The following is a 15848-nucleotide window of genomic DNA, read 5'->3' on the forward strand; positions in this document are numbered from 1 at the left end:
CCAGGGTTTAGATGGTGTTTGTGGCCTCTTGACATCCCAGGACCAAGGGTATGACTCTCCTTTTTCCTTAGTGTCCTAGTACAGCACTTCTCTGTCTTGTGGAGCATTTACATTTAACAACCTCTTTTCCTGAGGATCCTGAAGTGAGTAGCTGTTTATCTTTGTTACTCTTAAAGATTCATAAAAAATACCAAGCCCTTAACACCTCTGTTCATTATTTTGAGTTATCATACTGAAGCAGACTAGCGTGCTTCTGCATTTCCAAAATTCATTACGTGCAGCTCTTGGTGATTTTTTTCCTGAATCAATCATGCTTCCTTCCACAGTGTTTTAGGTCTGTATCCTTTTTAATCTTCACAGCAGTAAAAGACAGTCCCTGCCATGAAAGCATGTCTGTGTCTCCCAATCTTCTTTCCAGAGCTCCTAGTTATCATCAGAGCCCTTGGGAAATCAGCCCCTGTGGTCTGTCATGTGCTCACTTCTCTGTTGCTCACTTCCCCACCACCACAAGAAGCTGTAGAAGCAGGAAGAACTTGTCCTTTTAGCTTCTGCTGAGCCCTTGCTTCAGAGAGATTCCACCTGAGTGAGAGGATGTGAAGATTTTACTTGCCATGTCTGACACAACCTTGACCAAAGCATGACGGGCTCACTGTGCAGAATAGTGGTTTTTGTTAAAACTCTCATTAGTTAGACAATTAGTGTTGCTTCAGCAATAAGCATCAGTAAAGAGAAAAGGGTGATCTGCTTTCCACGTCTGACAAGCAGGACAAGAAGTAATGAGCAACAAGTGATGAAGTGGAAAAGTAGAGTATCTGTTAACATAAGGCCAGGGAAGCACTCAAATAGATAATCTGGGGAAGATGTGGAGTCTGTCATTGGACATCTTAAATATCAGAAAAGACAAATATTTGTCAGAAGTGATGAGGGTACAATTGGTTCTGTTCCATGCAAGAGAGTGGATCATGCAACTGTCTCAGGTCTCTTGCAGACTATGATTAATGTTAGGCAAGTGGAGTTATGCTAGATAATTCGCATGCAAATCAAAAAACTATGAAATTCTTATTTCCATGTACAAGAATACTTTTTACATTTGACATCACTGATTTTCATTGAATGAGCTATTCTGGATCTCTGTCCTCTGTGTGACAGTGTGTCTTGAAGAAGCAGTGATGCTAAGACTATGCAAGTCATGTGCTTTTTCTTCTGACATTGTGTTGCTTTTTTGAAGTCTGCTACTTTGGCATTTCACAGGTTTTAAATTGACTCTAGAGCTGTGGTTTACTCTAGTAATGTCACAAGGAAAATTTAGTTGATCACAGATTGTGCCTTAGTACACAGAACTGTTCTTTCCCCTTGTCCTTACATATGTACTTTGCTTCAGAATTACCTTAGTAACTTGTATTTTGTTTTGAATTTTGTTTCCTTCTTTTTTTTTTTTTTTTTTTTTTCCCCACCAATTCCCAAGTGCATTCATTTCCATTTTTAGTATGTTTTGCTCCAACAGGTATGAGAAGTGGCAAGGATACCTGGCCCAATAAGCAAACTTTGGAGTTCGATGTTAGTAGAAGGAACAACCCATGGCAGATTATGAAGGAAATGTTGAGCACATTTAAGCCTTAGAAATACGCAACAGGCAAGAAGGTGATGTTTAACCAAGAGGAGGGCAGGGTGAAGGCACTGGGTGGAGCATTCCTGAGCCACTCCATATCACACACCTTCCTGCAAAGGGGTAGTGGTGATCTGAGTGCTTTTGTGATTCTTTGCCATCAGTTATCCCGCTTCCCTCCAGTGCTGTAATGTTTTAGTAATGGAAGTTTTCTTACCTGCCTAATAGCCCTGCAGAAGGTGCAAGAGGAGGAAGACTGTAGAACATACGCTCACCCGACCAGTCTACCTGAAATGGACAGTAAAAGGATTAGGGAGCAGGGGAGATACTGATGAGGAGCAACTCTCCTGCCTTCAGAACTACATGGTTGTCATACTGGGAAGAGCAAGCTGAGGAAACTCATGTGTGGCTTCTGGGTCTGTACATGGACCAAGTGCAGTCAGGCATGCCATTTAGACACCCTTGTAGAGAGGCATGTGTCAATTTTGGTCATTACTGGTGTTTCTCACACAACTATTTCAATTTCAGGAGAATTTAGAAATGTGCCACACTGTCAGTTACAGAGGGATAGTCAGTCTCTTGATTCAGATCATGACGTGGGTAATATTGCAGAGTTGCCTTTTCCCTGGAAAAGTGGTTAATATCACATACAGGGTGTTTCACTAATGTTTAGGGTGATTTATTAAAGCAGGCCATTAACATAGTTATATTCTTTTTTTTTTTTTTTAATTACTAATAAACTGGATGATGAAAAATATGGCTGAGGTGACTGCAGAAGATGAGCGGCCAGCTTGTAGTTCACAGATAGTACTGCTGTTCTATGAAGTGGGCTAGATGATTTCTAGAAGATGAGGGACAGACCAGCAGCTTTGAATGTATTAGAAATAAGGTAATTTGAAAGAAATCTGAGTTATTAAAAACTAGGAATATGAAAATTATACAGGTGAGGAGATAAAGTATCTCAAAACTTTTGTTACTTGAGGGGAATACAGGTGCAGATTTGGTACGCTGAATGACATTAACCAGAAAGACTGGAGAGGGAAGTGCAGCAGCTACGGAGCTGAGTTCTAGTAATAGTAGTGCAGGAAGAAAATAAAGCATTTCAAGCGTGGCAGGCTCTTTAACATTGAGTGGAAGCATGAGCACTCAAGATCCAGGATAAGAGGTGCTGCAGCAGAGTTTGCTTATTGATGCTTTTGAAAAACTCTGAAAAGCTTGTTGAGTACTTGTGTCTCCAATGTAAATGCAAAGAGGAAATTTCACACGCAGTAGATGTATATAAGACTGTATCAGGGGCAATTGAGATGGCTTAGTTTTATGATGAAGATGAAGGGCATGTAAATCACAGAACAGGCTTAGCATTGGGTATCAACCCAAATAAAAGCAGGAGAGAAGGCTTGGATGAGGAATGCCTGCAGAAAGTTGGACGGGAATGGGTGTCTTGGGAGGAAGACTGTCGCTTGGCACAAGGCAGAAACCAGTGATCATAGCCAAGAGCATTCAGTCTGGTACAGTGGGAGATTTCAAAATCTGTTCTCCAAAGTTTCCCTAACTTTGTTTTTACCCAAATTATTACTAGTGATAACAGCTCAAGCTTCTGATGTTTCGTTGCTTCAGGTGTGTTAGCGTTATAGCAGACAAATCTGGAACCGTAGGTGACCTAATCTTTGCATTTGTTGTTATTTTACTGCTAGTCTTTAAATCTATTTGATGAATAGTCAAAACTACTGATGCATTTAGTAGACCACGCTTAGCTCAAAAATCATTGAATTTGCCATGCATTTGAAGAATGAATAAATAATCAGTAAAATGTGAGTTTTGGGAGCATCTGAAAAGGACTGATTAAGATTGGCTTTCATCAACATTATAATTTTCTTTTGTAAGCTTTTTTTAAGGCTTTGTTTATTGAATGATTTAAATATTTAGTAAATACATTTCTTTTGAAATTAATGAAGAAGCACAAGAGGGAGTTTTATATACCAAAAATGTTAGCTGCAAGACTGTATTATGTTATTTGGGATTTTATATGAAATAAACTTTAGCCATTTCTCATTAAAAAGCTCTATCAAAAACAGCTTGATTTGATTTTAACAGGAAACCACTAATTGGCGTTTGGTAAAAGTTGTTCCCACACAGGGAGGAGTACCCCTATGAAACTGTTATTTTTCAATTAATTATCACTTTGAGGATTGCTGAGAAACAAGCAAATGTGTTAGACATTTTCCCTGACAACCTAAATATTCCTGTAAAAATGAACTTTATAACTCAGCTTTCTTTTGTCACTTTTGTCCATTAGCACAGCTAGAAAAGGGATTAATTCCTCCTGTCTCTTACCCAAACCCTCCCCAGTTCCTTTTTTGACTGCTGTGACCATCACCGTCCTACTCATCAGACAAGTAGGTAACAAGCTTCATCATTGAGTTAGACCTCAAAATATGCAAGATTCGATCTGGAACTTCACCTTAATTTTTCTAAGAGGCAATTGTGATGGCTTCTGTGCCATCTTTGTGAGTTTGCTGCTTGTATTTGTGCTGCCTGTGAGCAGATCCCCGTAGCGTGGATCCACAGTCCTGGATCCTGCATGCAAAAGCCAGCGCACTGCAGAGGAACCAGCTCTAGTCCACGAGATGGGTGCGAGCGCTCTCGTGAGATGCCAGCTCCCTGTAGGTGTTTGTATTTCACTGCTCAGTTTCTCCAGCCGTAACTGTAATCAGAAGGAGATGCAGAGTTCTCATGAAAATATGGTAAGATTTCTCATTGAGTGGGTGTGTAATTACTTGAAGACAGCCGTCTCCAAAAGTAGCTGTTAGTGGTTTGCTGTCATGCTGGAAGAGCATCTTAAGTCATGTCATCTTGAGGGTCAGTTCTGTGCCTACAGTTTCACTAATTATTTGTATGACAGAGTAGAGAGTAAATATACAAATCTGCAGATTTGGAAATGCTCCTCTGTGGCGAGAATCGGAATTCAAAAGCATCTTCAGTTCTAGTGTCTGAAACCAACATGATGGCAGATTCAGTGGAGTGCAGAGGGTTACGTTGAGAAGGGAGGTGGGCAAGAATGAGAAACCTGAGAGCAGTTGTTCAGAGATGGCGGTGAAGAAAGAGGCACAGTGGCATGATGATGGTGTATTAAATTTAGAGTCAGCAACATAAAATTTTTGCAAAAGTAAGCAAGTCTTGTTGGATACTAAGGCATTATTCTGTTCTTGTCTGAGCTGGCAAGTGAGGATCTGATGACTCTGTCTAATTATCAGTACTGTTGGTCAGGGAGATGGGGATGGGGCAACCTCATGAAATTGTCACCTACATTCCTGCGCCGGTTGGTAGGATTTGGTGGTACCTGTGTCCTTCCTGATGGACACATCCCCCATCTCTTCTTGAAGGCCTCCAGTGTGGAAGTCTCTGCTGCTATTCCAGTTTTTCACAGACCTTTACATTTAGAAAAGGTGTCCTTAGCATCTGAACTGAACCTTCCTTCCTGAAATTCCATTTTGTGTGCCTGAAGAAAGGTGAATGCAGACTACAGACTTCCCAAGGAAGAACAAGGATAATAAGCTTAGGAAAAAAACAAAACAAAAACAACAAAAAACCACCACCACAAAAACCAAAACGTAAATCTGTAAGGAAGAGTCGAAGAAACTGAATTTGTTTCCATGGAGAAGAAAGAAACGTATTAAGGAGGACATGATAACAGTTTTTCAATACAAAAAGTGGGGACAGGAATCACACCTTGTTCTTTATGGCCACTGGGGGAATGATGAAGAGAGATCAACTTTACTGCAGGAAAAATGATGTGACATGGGAGAAGTTGGGAGAAAACTGACTGGTTAGATGTTGGAGAAAGATGGAGGATAGTGCAGAATTCCATTTATTGGAAATTAATAACATATTAATTTGGGCAAAGAGGATAAACCGCTTCACATATATTGTTTCTGTTCTTCACAGTGTTGTACTGGAGCAGCGTTGCACTACACTGTGCCTTAGAATCTGTTCCAAACAACAAAATGCAAACATTTCTGAAATTGTCATATAAGCAAGCAAATAAGAAGGAAATATTTATGTAGTAACAGTCAGTTTTATTAGTAGTTTAAATCCAACTAGAATAAAGAACCAAAATATGTTTAAATTAACACAATGAAAACAGTGTACAATTTTGTAGATTAAAATGCATTTTAGAAGCTTTTTCTTTCATCTATGCTGTACCTTCCTTTTTGATACACTGAATGTGAATGAAGAGCAAGAATTACGTTTTGGAATGTGCCTGGATCTTTGCAGGGTCTGGCTGAAGCCAAATAATATGTGACATACCCATAGATCAGGTTTTGTGTATGTTTATTCCTTGTCTTTAAGCTATCCAATCCTGTCAGATTAAAGTGTAACTTTTTAATTATTAAGCAATTGTGAATGAAGTTGGCAGTGCTAAACTATGTCATTATTTCAGTTTTGCTACTGTGTCATTCTGCTGAATTCAGTCATTGGCTTTGAGCTTACTCTTCACTAAAAGTTTGCTTCTGCTGGTGTGGAGGATAAGAAATTAGGAAATTTTCATTGCTTTGTTAATTAATTTAAAATTCTACCTGTGTACTGATTCTTCAGCCTCATGGCAAGTGATACTGTTTTCTATCACTTTCTGTCTCCTCTGTGTTGCAGCTGTTAGAAACAGATTTTAAAATGTATTTTGCTATGTGAAGGCGGGACCTTTATTTTCTTTCTCACCAGCTGCAGTCTTCCTTTCTTTGTATATTTAGACAAACTGCTTGGTTTCGTCAGCATATCCTAAATGCTGTTACAAAACCCCCCCTTGAATGGCAACTGCTTTGCAAGAGCAAAGTGCTTTTGGTAGTGTGTCTCACATGATAAATTTAAGTAATCTTTTGGTCTCAAGTCCCTGTACAGCTTGTCCCCTGCTTCAGTGGTTGTTTTTCATTTGCTTCCTCCCCTCAGTCTGGCCAGTCAAACCAGTGACTCATCCACTTGTGCGTGTGTCTCCCAGATTTGTACCTGTGCCGCCTTCTTGCTCATGGGACGATGCTTGGGGTCACATTCAGAGGTTCTTCATCTACTGCAGCTCTACCTGAAATGCAGTGGTTTGCTTCCCAAACTGGGTAGTTGGTTCTTGGAAGCTTTAGGATGCTTACCTGGTTGATTCCTGAAGAATAAAGGGTGTGTGCCTGAATGCACTTTGTGTGGAGAACAGGATGGTGCTGTAAGGTCTTGCTTGCATTATTGCTTTCACTTTATTCAGTGCATTTGTGTGCATATGTGTGTGTGTGTATATACTTGTAAAATGTCTGTATTATCATCTAGAAATTTATCAGAAAAATCTCATACCATTGTGCTAGACACTTGAGTGAAAAAATGTACCAAGATAGCTCAAAATTTTCATATATGCCAAGATACAACAGATTTGGGGGAAGGGAAACACTATTTGTGGTAGCAGTAAAATAGCTAATGAGAACAGATGTCAGCTCACTGAAGTAAGGGAGGCAAAGGCACCAGGCAAACACGATGAAAAGATTCAGAGGCGGAAAAAGTGGCATTTTGATATGGAGCATTTATCTACACAAAGGCGGAAGCAAGTGACAAAGCACCGATGCTTGGTGAGGGCTCAGAGAGTGTCGAGAGGTTTTACGGTTGCGTCAAAGAGAGGACGGGCAGCTGTGTCCTTTGGTGGTTCTGGCACGGTGAAGTGCTGCGGGTTGATGTTGGAGGGGAGCGGCTGGTAGCAGTGGAGGGGTGTGCCCAAAAGCCCCGAAGCATTGGGCATGGGGTTGAAAGGAGAAAGCCAGCAACTGTTGAGGTTGGGAAGGAGGTGGTGGTTGTAGCTCAGGTGCAGAGCTTGGGCAGCGAGGTTGGGACCTGGATGGAGGACCTCAAGCGTGTGAAACTCAGGTGTACACTGGGGTGCTGTGCGGAGCCAGCCCTGTTAAAAGTGGTCAAAGATGATGGGCTTTTAAGGGAGGAGGAGGATTTTGATGATTGAATTCAAAGTGTGTGTGTATTGCAGCATATTGTCTACCTTCACACTGCCTGGATCACTGGTAGTATCATACATACTTTGAAATACTCCCAAATTTTACCTTGTTTGAAGTACATATCATGATTGTTTTCCTTTTTTCTTTGACATAGGTATAAACACTCAAATTGCTGCTTTCTATTCTTCTCCTGTGCCTCTTTTTTAAACCTCCATCCCCTTCCACTGATGTTCTCTGCTTTACACCAGAGGTAGCATATGTTCTTATAATGCGTCTTCGATACTGTTTACTAATTCAAATGTGTTTTGCAACATGGATGAAATAAAAGATCTGTTGGGTCAGGATCAGTTTGGTCCTGGCTCTGGCAGAACTTTACATACGATAAAGCTCTTGGTCATCTATATCGTGTCTTTAGCTATGCAAGTAATAATTGGGTTTTGATAGGCACCAGGCAAGCTCTGAATATAATCTTTTTTAAAAAAATAAAACTGATTCTGGGGGATTATCACTGTAAATCTTGTAATTCTCTACAAGTTCTCTATGTTGAACTACAGATAACTTCAGGTGTCGGTTTAGAGCACTGTGTGCCAGCATGAATTTGCAGAGCATTTTAGATTGTTCATTTACTAAATTTGAACACTGATACAATTCTGCAATCAAGATACTACTCTAAAACTGCTGAGTTAAATCATAATATTTATGGGTTCTTTTATCTACTCTTGTTAGCGTTTTGTTCTTTGGCATTTTAGGATCCTATTTCCTTAACAATTTTGCTGATGAAAATTATTAATTTTGAGCCTATGAAAAATAGTTGTATGGCTGTGTGGAGTCCATAACTTAATTCATGTGTATTCTCTGGGAACAAAGGGAGTATACATTAGCTCCCTCTGGACCCAACTTGTATAGTATGCGTAAGTTTACTACAGTATTTAAAAAAAAAAAAAAACGTGTACTAGCTTACCTGTCTTGTAGCTACCCTAAAACCTCAAACTTGACCTTTAAAAATCAGAATGCCATAGATTTGTAGCCGATGGTCACATTAATTTGTATTCAGAAAATAATTTACAATCAGTTCACATCCTGTTAATATCTGCTTATTTGACATACAGCAGCACTCACTGCTGCAGATGACCAGAAAACCTTTTCAGTGTTTTACAGATTGTATGAAAACTCCTCATCCTGAAATCATAGGTCTGTAGATTCTGGCTTTGTGGCCAGTAGTCTTACAGGCGAAGGGTCCTGAGACCCTAACGAACCAGTTGTCCAGATCTGAATTCAGCCCAGTCTCCTGCCAGTAGCTGTTTTCAAATGGTTAAGTCTGGTCTTTTTGCTGGATCATAAAGCCAATGCTGCAGTAAGGGTGAAAGAGATTAATTTGCCTTGTAGTCTTAACAGTGCTCAAGACTCTGTTAAATAAATTTTAATATGGCACCTGAGCCTTCTTCAGTGTCTCTGCAGCAATACCAGTGTCCCTGTCGAGGCAGGTGGGACTGGCGTTGAGGGTGGTAAGCAAGCTGGTGTTGAGATCTTCCAGTCATGAGGAACAACATGTGATTTTGCAGAATTTACAGGCTTTTCTTTGAACATTTGGATGCAGGCCTGCTTATATGAAATCCAGGTAAAACTTTGCTTCCAGAGGAACGGGGACTGCTATTTGTGGTCAGGCTTGTAGCTTATTTATTCCTCTGTTATACAGTGATTTATTGCTAGAGCTACAGAGGAGGCCTGTTGGATGTGCCTTTTTAAAGTCCAACTTTATGTCATTTCTCCAAAGCTTCACCTTATTATTTCATTATTTTTATTGCAATATACAAGACCTTCTAAAATTCTTATTCAACAAAAGCTGTGTCAGATATTTGGGGTGTTAACCTCAGTTATATCTCCAGTGTGTCTTCCACAACTGTTTGTTTTTCTTCAGCTGTTACTCTATCTCGGATGATTTAAAAAATACAAGGATTACAATACGATATGCTGGCTGCAATAACGCTGGACGGGAGGGGCAAGAAGTCCTGTAGTTAGAGATAATGTGCGGTCGCTGGCTGTGCAGCCATCTGGATGGAAGCCTTGTCCTAACCCTAAATAGGCTTCAGCCTTAAGCTTTGCTGTGTGAAATACCCCATTGGCATTGCAGTTAGAGAGTGAATGTGAGAAATAGCTTCAAAAGACCGACTTGGAGTACGTACTGCTCAGAGTTTGTATTTAATCTTTTAGTTGTTGGTTTCTGTGGGAGTTACCAAACCAGTTGAGCTACAGTACTGGCATGAAGCCAAATGAAAAATACAGTTTTCTTCACTGTAAACATGACTGTCAAGCAGTAATGTTTTTTCTCAGCTTCATTTTAAAGGCATTATAATGGAAGAAAATGAAACTAAAACACGTTTTTATGCCAGTATTATATGTGGAAGAATGTTATTTCTTTTTTATTTTAATGAAAAACTCTTAGAGAATAGACCGTACAAAATTATGTGTTAATAAATATGTAATCAGTTATCTGTGTTGCTAGATACTTAATGGACTTGGTAAACCATTTCTTATTCTGGTGTAGTTATAGTGAGAATACATTTTTTGCCTCTGCAAACATGAAAGATATGTAAAGTTCTTTATTTTTAGTCCTGTTTTGATAACAGGAAAAAACAGTGCCTGATAAAACTTAATGAATAACAACGGCAAACACTAATCTCTATGCACTCCTTCAGGCTTAATTTTAAACTCTCTTTTCAGTGGCAAACATCTCTGTTAACTCATCATCAGATATTCTGCTGAACTTGGCCATCCTTGCTTTGCTTTTTGGATTTATTTTGTTGGAAAATGTGTGAGTTCAGCTTTGCCTTTCTAAGATAAATGCAAACTGTATTTAATGCTCGCAGTGATTTCACTAGGACATTGTCATGGCAGTGCAACTGCACCAAATGGGGAACAACAGCATTTTCACTTAGTTTTCAGAATTAAATTTATCAGAGTTGTCTGATTTGCCTGTAACTCCCTCCATTTTATTTTGCAGAGTGAGGAAAAAGCTTGTTTAACAAAATGTCTGATCAGCTGCTGCTTTGTAAAATGGCTTTTTGGGTACTAGGAACGGAAATTACATCTTGAAGAACGATGTCAGCATCTATGTAACTTGATGCACCGGAGGATGAAAAATCCTTCAGTTGTGCTTCGTTGTTTGAGTGAGCCTTTTTTAAGGGCTTTGTAATAGAAAAGTAAGAAATAAGAGCGGAAGGGACTTTTTTTGTGAGGGTCTTCTTGTTTGTCCTGGCTCTTGAGACAGAGTCAGCTGCAGTGAAACTTTTCCTGACAGACTTGTCTCATCTCTTCCTTATGACCTCAAATGATAGTTATTCCTCTGTTTACCTATGTAGTCTGTGCTAATGCTTCAGATAATTAGGAAGTTTTTGCTAAATATATGTGGATATTGAAAAATATAATTTTAGTCTAAATTTTATTAGGACTGGCAGATTTTTATTTTATTAAAAAATTCAGCCCACCGCACTTGATCTGGATGTTCGCAGGCACAGAGAAATTAAGTTGTTGTTGAAAGCAGATACACATGCCGTAGGCGAGTTAATGAAGTAGTGCCCAGCTCTCTGAAGAAAAAGCAGTCAAAGTTACACAAAGACCTCTGAAGTTCTCTGGACATCTCCTGAAATCAGACAGGAAGATCCTTCCTTTGCTGTGTGATGGAACTGACACCAAACAGATGTTAAGATTTTTGTACTTAATGCTTGGTGCAATTCGTGCTGCAGTAGTAGTGAATTGTATTCAGGTTTTTAAGACCGTAGAATCGTTTGGGTTGGAAGACTCTTGAGATCATCGAGTCCAATCATTAATCTAACTCTGGCACTAAACCATGTCCCTAAGAACCTCATCTACATGTCTTTTAAACACCTCCAGGGATGGTGATTCAAGATGATAGTCAAGGAGCAGCTGTTTGACTGGGTATCTTCAAGATCTTTTGTACGAGTGGTAACACTGCTGTTTTCTATAGCAATGACCTATATTTACCCTAACAAATCAGCCTATCTTTTGGAACTTGGGATGAGCCAGCTCCTCAGAGTTCAAGGTACTGTCCCAGCAGGGAAATGTTGAAAACAACAGGCTATTGTTGCACTTGTGCGTGTGTTCTCCTGGACCTTGGGCGTCTGTATCCTGCCTCACCGGCACTACGAGCTCTGGCGCAGCTGCTGCCTCTGGGCAGGCAGCCCCAAGTTCAAGGAAACTGCAAAACACTTGTGGCTGCTGCAGCCAGCAATGGTCTTGGGGCAATGGCAGCTCCACTGTGGAGAAGGGTCTCCTTAAAATGTGGGGTTTAAGGAGTTATGAGGTGGTCCTGTGGATCTTTGAGGGGGGCTTTCTGCACCCTAGTAGGAAGAAGCACATAGAGCAAGCTTTGAGAATTTCCCTGGAGGCAGCGGCACGGCGTGCTAAGCCAGAGTGGAACTGTGTTTCGATAATGAAGAGAGGAGGGATGAGGTGGGGGTTGGCCAGAAAGGATCCTGAAGTGCAGAAAAGCTGATATATTATAATATTTAAGGAAAGATAGGGAGGGGCAACTGATGACAGGAGAAAAATACTCAAAAAGATAGACTTGGGACAGGGCATGGACTAAGAAGGGTGTTTGCAGTAGTATTCTAAGTAGGAGTGAGATAGACTTGTATTTACTGCTGCCAGTAAAAGGAATGTTGCAATAATCAAGAGACAGGAAGATAAAAGTCCAGACAAGAGTTTTAACTGTGTGCGGATAGATAAGAAAGAGTAGATTTGAGAGAAGTTGTTCTGAAAGGACTGCGAACATTTCAGTTTAGTTAATTATTTATTAATTTTACAGATTATTCCAGTTATGTTTTACTGTCATGATAGGTGATAGGCTTTTGTTGGGTTGGTTTGGTTTGGTTTGCGTTTTTTGGGCGGCATTTTTTTGTTTGTTTGTTTGTTGTTTTTTTGTTTGTTTGTTTGTTTGTTTGTTTTGTGGTAGATTTTTTTTTTTTAACTTAATTGTCTTGCTTTTATTTCCCGTTCTTTCCTCATGCTGCAAGATGATTTTGCTGGTGCAGGAGCGGGGCTTTCTGCCTGCTTATGTATCTGCTTCACGAGGCAAAGTTGGGAAGGCAACCCACAGAGAACGGCTGGCATCTCTGCAAAGAGTGGAAGCACGCTAACGCTGCTGTCTTTTGGGAGTACTTAGTAAAGAAAAGTAGGGAGAGTAGCATTAAAGAAAAAAAAAATCATTCTAGAAATGTTGATAGCAGTGAAGGAAGGTGTTACATGAGGCTTCATGTTTTTTCTTTAGCTGAGTAAATATTTTTAGTGTCATTTCAGAATCACAGAATCACAAACTGGTTGGGGTTGGAAGGGAAATACTCAGGAGAAGGGAATGAAGCTCTTATGGAAGTATCAAACCAACAGAAGCAAAGGGATTTGACTGGCTTAGGCTGTTCGGGATTGATTGACTGCATTTCAAATTAAGGCACAGCCAGGGTGAGCACTAGGATTCTAAAGCTTAGGAGGGCTCTGGGTCTGCCAATTTTGGGCATTGCCAGGGAGATTCCTTTTGATTACCAAATGTGATGGAGAACATGAATTACAGATTTGTAGGTGTTAAGCGATTCATTTAAGCTACAAAAGAAATAAACTTCTGGAATTTTTAATCAGCACCAACGACAGTAACTAGGATGGTTTTATGCATGTCTGTATGGAGACAGATACTAGACATTCTGTCACTTCTAACATAAAGTAAAGCCGTGAAAATGAGCATAGATGTGTTTCTTGGTCCTTCTTCCAGCATAATGGTGCTGCAGGCAGTGAGGCTTTTCTTCACCTCCTGGTGACTTCTACTCCTGTTTCACTTGAGAACTTTGAGATGACACTTACACTTCCATTTTCTGTAAATCCAAGGTTACACTGGTTTTCTGTGCTGACTTGGCTCTTGTGCTGCTTGTCTTCACAGCTCGGAAGTCCAAGAAGTTGGGGAAATTGAAAGGGATGCATGAGGAGCAGCCCCAGCAGCGGCAGCAGCCACCACCCCAGAGCCCCGAGGAAGGGACGACGTACATCCCACCCGTGACTGAGCCCTCTGTCAACACAGCACTTGTCCCCCACATGTCTGCTATCTCACCAGCACTTACTCCCTCTCCTGTTAAGATCCTTGAAAGCATTGAACCGGAGATCGTATATGCAGGATACGACAGTTCGAAGCCAGACACAGCAGAGTACCTGCTTTCCACCTTAAACCGCCTGGCCGGCAAGCAGATGATTCAGGTGGTGAAGTGGGCAAAGATACTTCCAGGTAGGACCATGAGGCGTTTGGTGACATTTCTGTTCGATCTTTCTTTTGGATTAATGAACTATTTGTCTGACAAATTGGATCTTTAATCTGTGGACTGTGTTGAAATCCCTCACAGGGGGGTGTGAAATGAACCTCTGAGACAAGATTGCTGGGGTTTTTTTATTTATGTAATGTTTATTTCATATGTCTGTGATGGATATTTAAAAAGCTTTCAATTTGAATAATAGCCTATTAGGAGGAAAACATGTTTTGTCACTGGAATGAAGAATTATGGTTTTGTTTTTTTTCAGAAGTATACTTTGTGGGAGTGTTGCTCTCATTTGTTAATACTAGGAAAATAATGAGTGATGTATTCATCAGTGGTTTGGCCAGCCCTTGTGGAGCACAGTATAGTTAATGGGAGTTTTCTGGTTTGATCTCTAGGATTTAGAAACTTGCCTCTTGAGGACCAAATTACTTTAATTCAGTATTCGTGGATGTGTCTGTCATCGTTTGCCTTGAGTTGGAGATCATACAAACATACAAACAGCCAGTTCCTCTATTTTGCTCCAGACCTGATCTTCGATGAGTAAGTATTCCTTAATGGTCCTTTTCAGTGAAAGCTGGAAGGATTACTCTGTCTTTATTTGGTTTTCAAGCATATTTGCAGTCTAAGAAAATTTCAACTAATCTCATTTTTAAAAGTAGCTTAATATTTTTTTCAGTGATTCAGTTTTCAATTGGCAAAGCTCTGATACCGCCATCCGTTTCTCCTTATGTATGTGGATGTGTTCTCAAACCAGGAGCATTCTGCTGGCTTGAAATATGACTTATACATTACCAAGGTTTATAGAAAAGAACGTTTTTTGGTATCTACTGGAGCTTGGAAAAATATCTAACTTCTAGGAAATGTGAATGTTTAAATTGCCAGTTTTTTTCAGCACAGTCATACAATGATGCTTTTGTTAACAGTATACAGCTGTTCAATATGTTTTCTTGACAGTCTTAATTACCCTTCTTTGCAATCATGAAAGAAGCCAAAACGTTTTTTCAGTAATGAAACATAACTTCTTTTATGATGCATTCAAACAAAAAGAAGGATCAACCAAGGAACCATTCCTTCTGAGTATGTGTGTTCCTTTGTATTTTAAGTTTGTATTTTTAATGCTTAGCTTTTGATGAGTATAATTTAATTTTTGTTCCATTCGCCTAGTGTTTATTCTAAGACAGTAAAGTCAAAATTTAAGTGAAAACACAGGCAGTCAAACTGGAGTAACATCATATGCTCATCCAAGAAGGGTTTTATTTGTTTTTTTCCTAGAGGTAAGGAAAAAAAAACCACACCACACCACAAACAGGAAAAGAATTAACAAAAAAGAATTAACTTAACACTCTGTCTTCTGAAACATTCTGAAATGTTTTTCTTGGAGAAGGTACTTTGTTGCTATCCATCTTAATACTCTTTCTTTGATTTAGGAATGCCTAAATAATTAATGCATATGAGATCTGGTCCCAAAGCAGTGAGCAATATCAAAGGAGGATCGTTTGGTTTGGGGTTTTTTTTGCAAGATGATTCACTGCATGTGGTTGAAAATGTACTGTCAGCCATTTTCCTTCTTGAAAGTGCCTCCACTGTGACTTGGACATTAGGGAATCATCAAAGATAAAATATCTGTAACTAAAGCCAAGGGAAAATGTGAACTTTGAAGAGTTTACTTCTCCTGGTGAAATGTAGACTAAAAGTTCAAACACAGAGGCAGCTTTCTCTTATCTGAAGTCAGTCAGTTGGGGGGGTCAAAATCTATTGGACAGGGAAATCAATCCTGCTTGCAAATGAAAGCACATGCACATTGTTAGTGTTCAACTTCCAGAAGGTGAGATCAATTGTGAGCTTTATATTGCAAGCCTTGAAGGTAAGTGCCTGCAGAATTATAGTTTAGTATCCAGTCAGGAAAAGAAATGCAGTGCCATGGAATGCAAAATAAAGACATCCCAAAACAGTTAT

General features: G+C 39.8%; 1 protein-coding gene across 5 annotated transcripts in view; it reads left to right on the forward strand.

Moving 5' to 3' along the window:
• The window catches only part of NR3C2 (nuclear receptor subfamily 3 group C member 2), a 211674-nt gene that overhangs the window by 162396 nt on the left and 33430 nt on the right, over window positions 1-15848 (forward strand). For all 5 annotated transcript variants that reach the window (XM_065061886.1, XM_065061889.1, XM_065061888.1 and 2 more), the window contains 2 exons: window positions 13526-13864; window positions 14288-14432. In XM_065061886.1, coding sequence (XP_064917958.1) covers window positions 13526-13864; window positions 14288-14432 — 484 coding nt within the window. The remainder of the gene's footprint in view (window positions 1-13525; window positions 13865-14287; window positions 14433-15848) is intronic.

Source organism: Columba livia, chromosome 4 (assembly GCF_036013475.1).
Source record: "Columba livia isolate bColLiv1 breed racing homer chromosome 4, bColLiv1.pat.W.v2, whole genome shotgun sequence".
NCBI classification, from domain to species: domain Eukaryota; kingdom Metazoa; phylum Chordata; class Aves; order Columbiformes; family Columbidae; genus Columba; species Columba livia.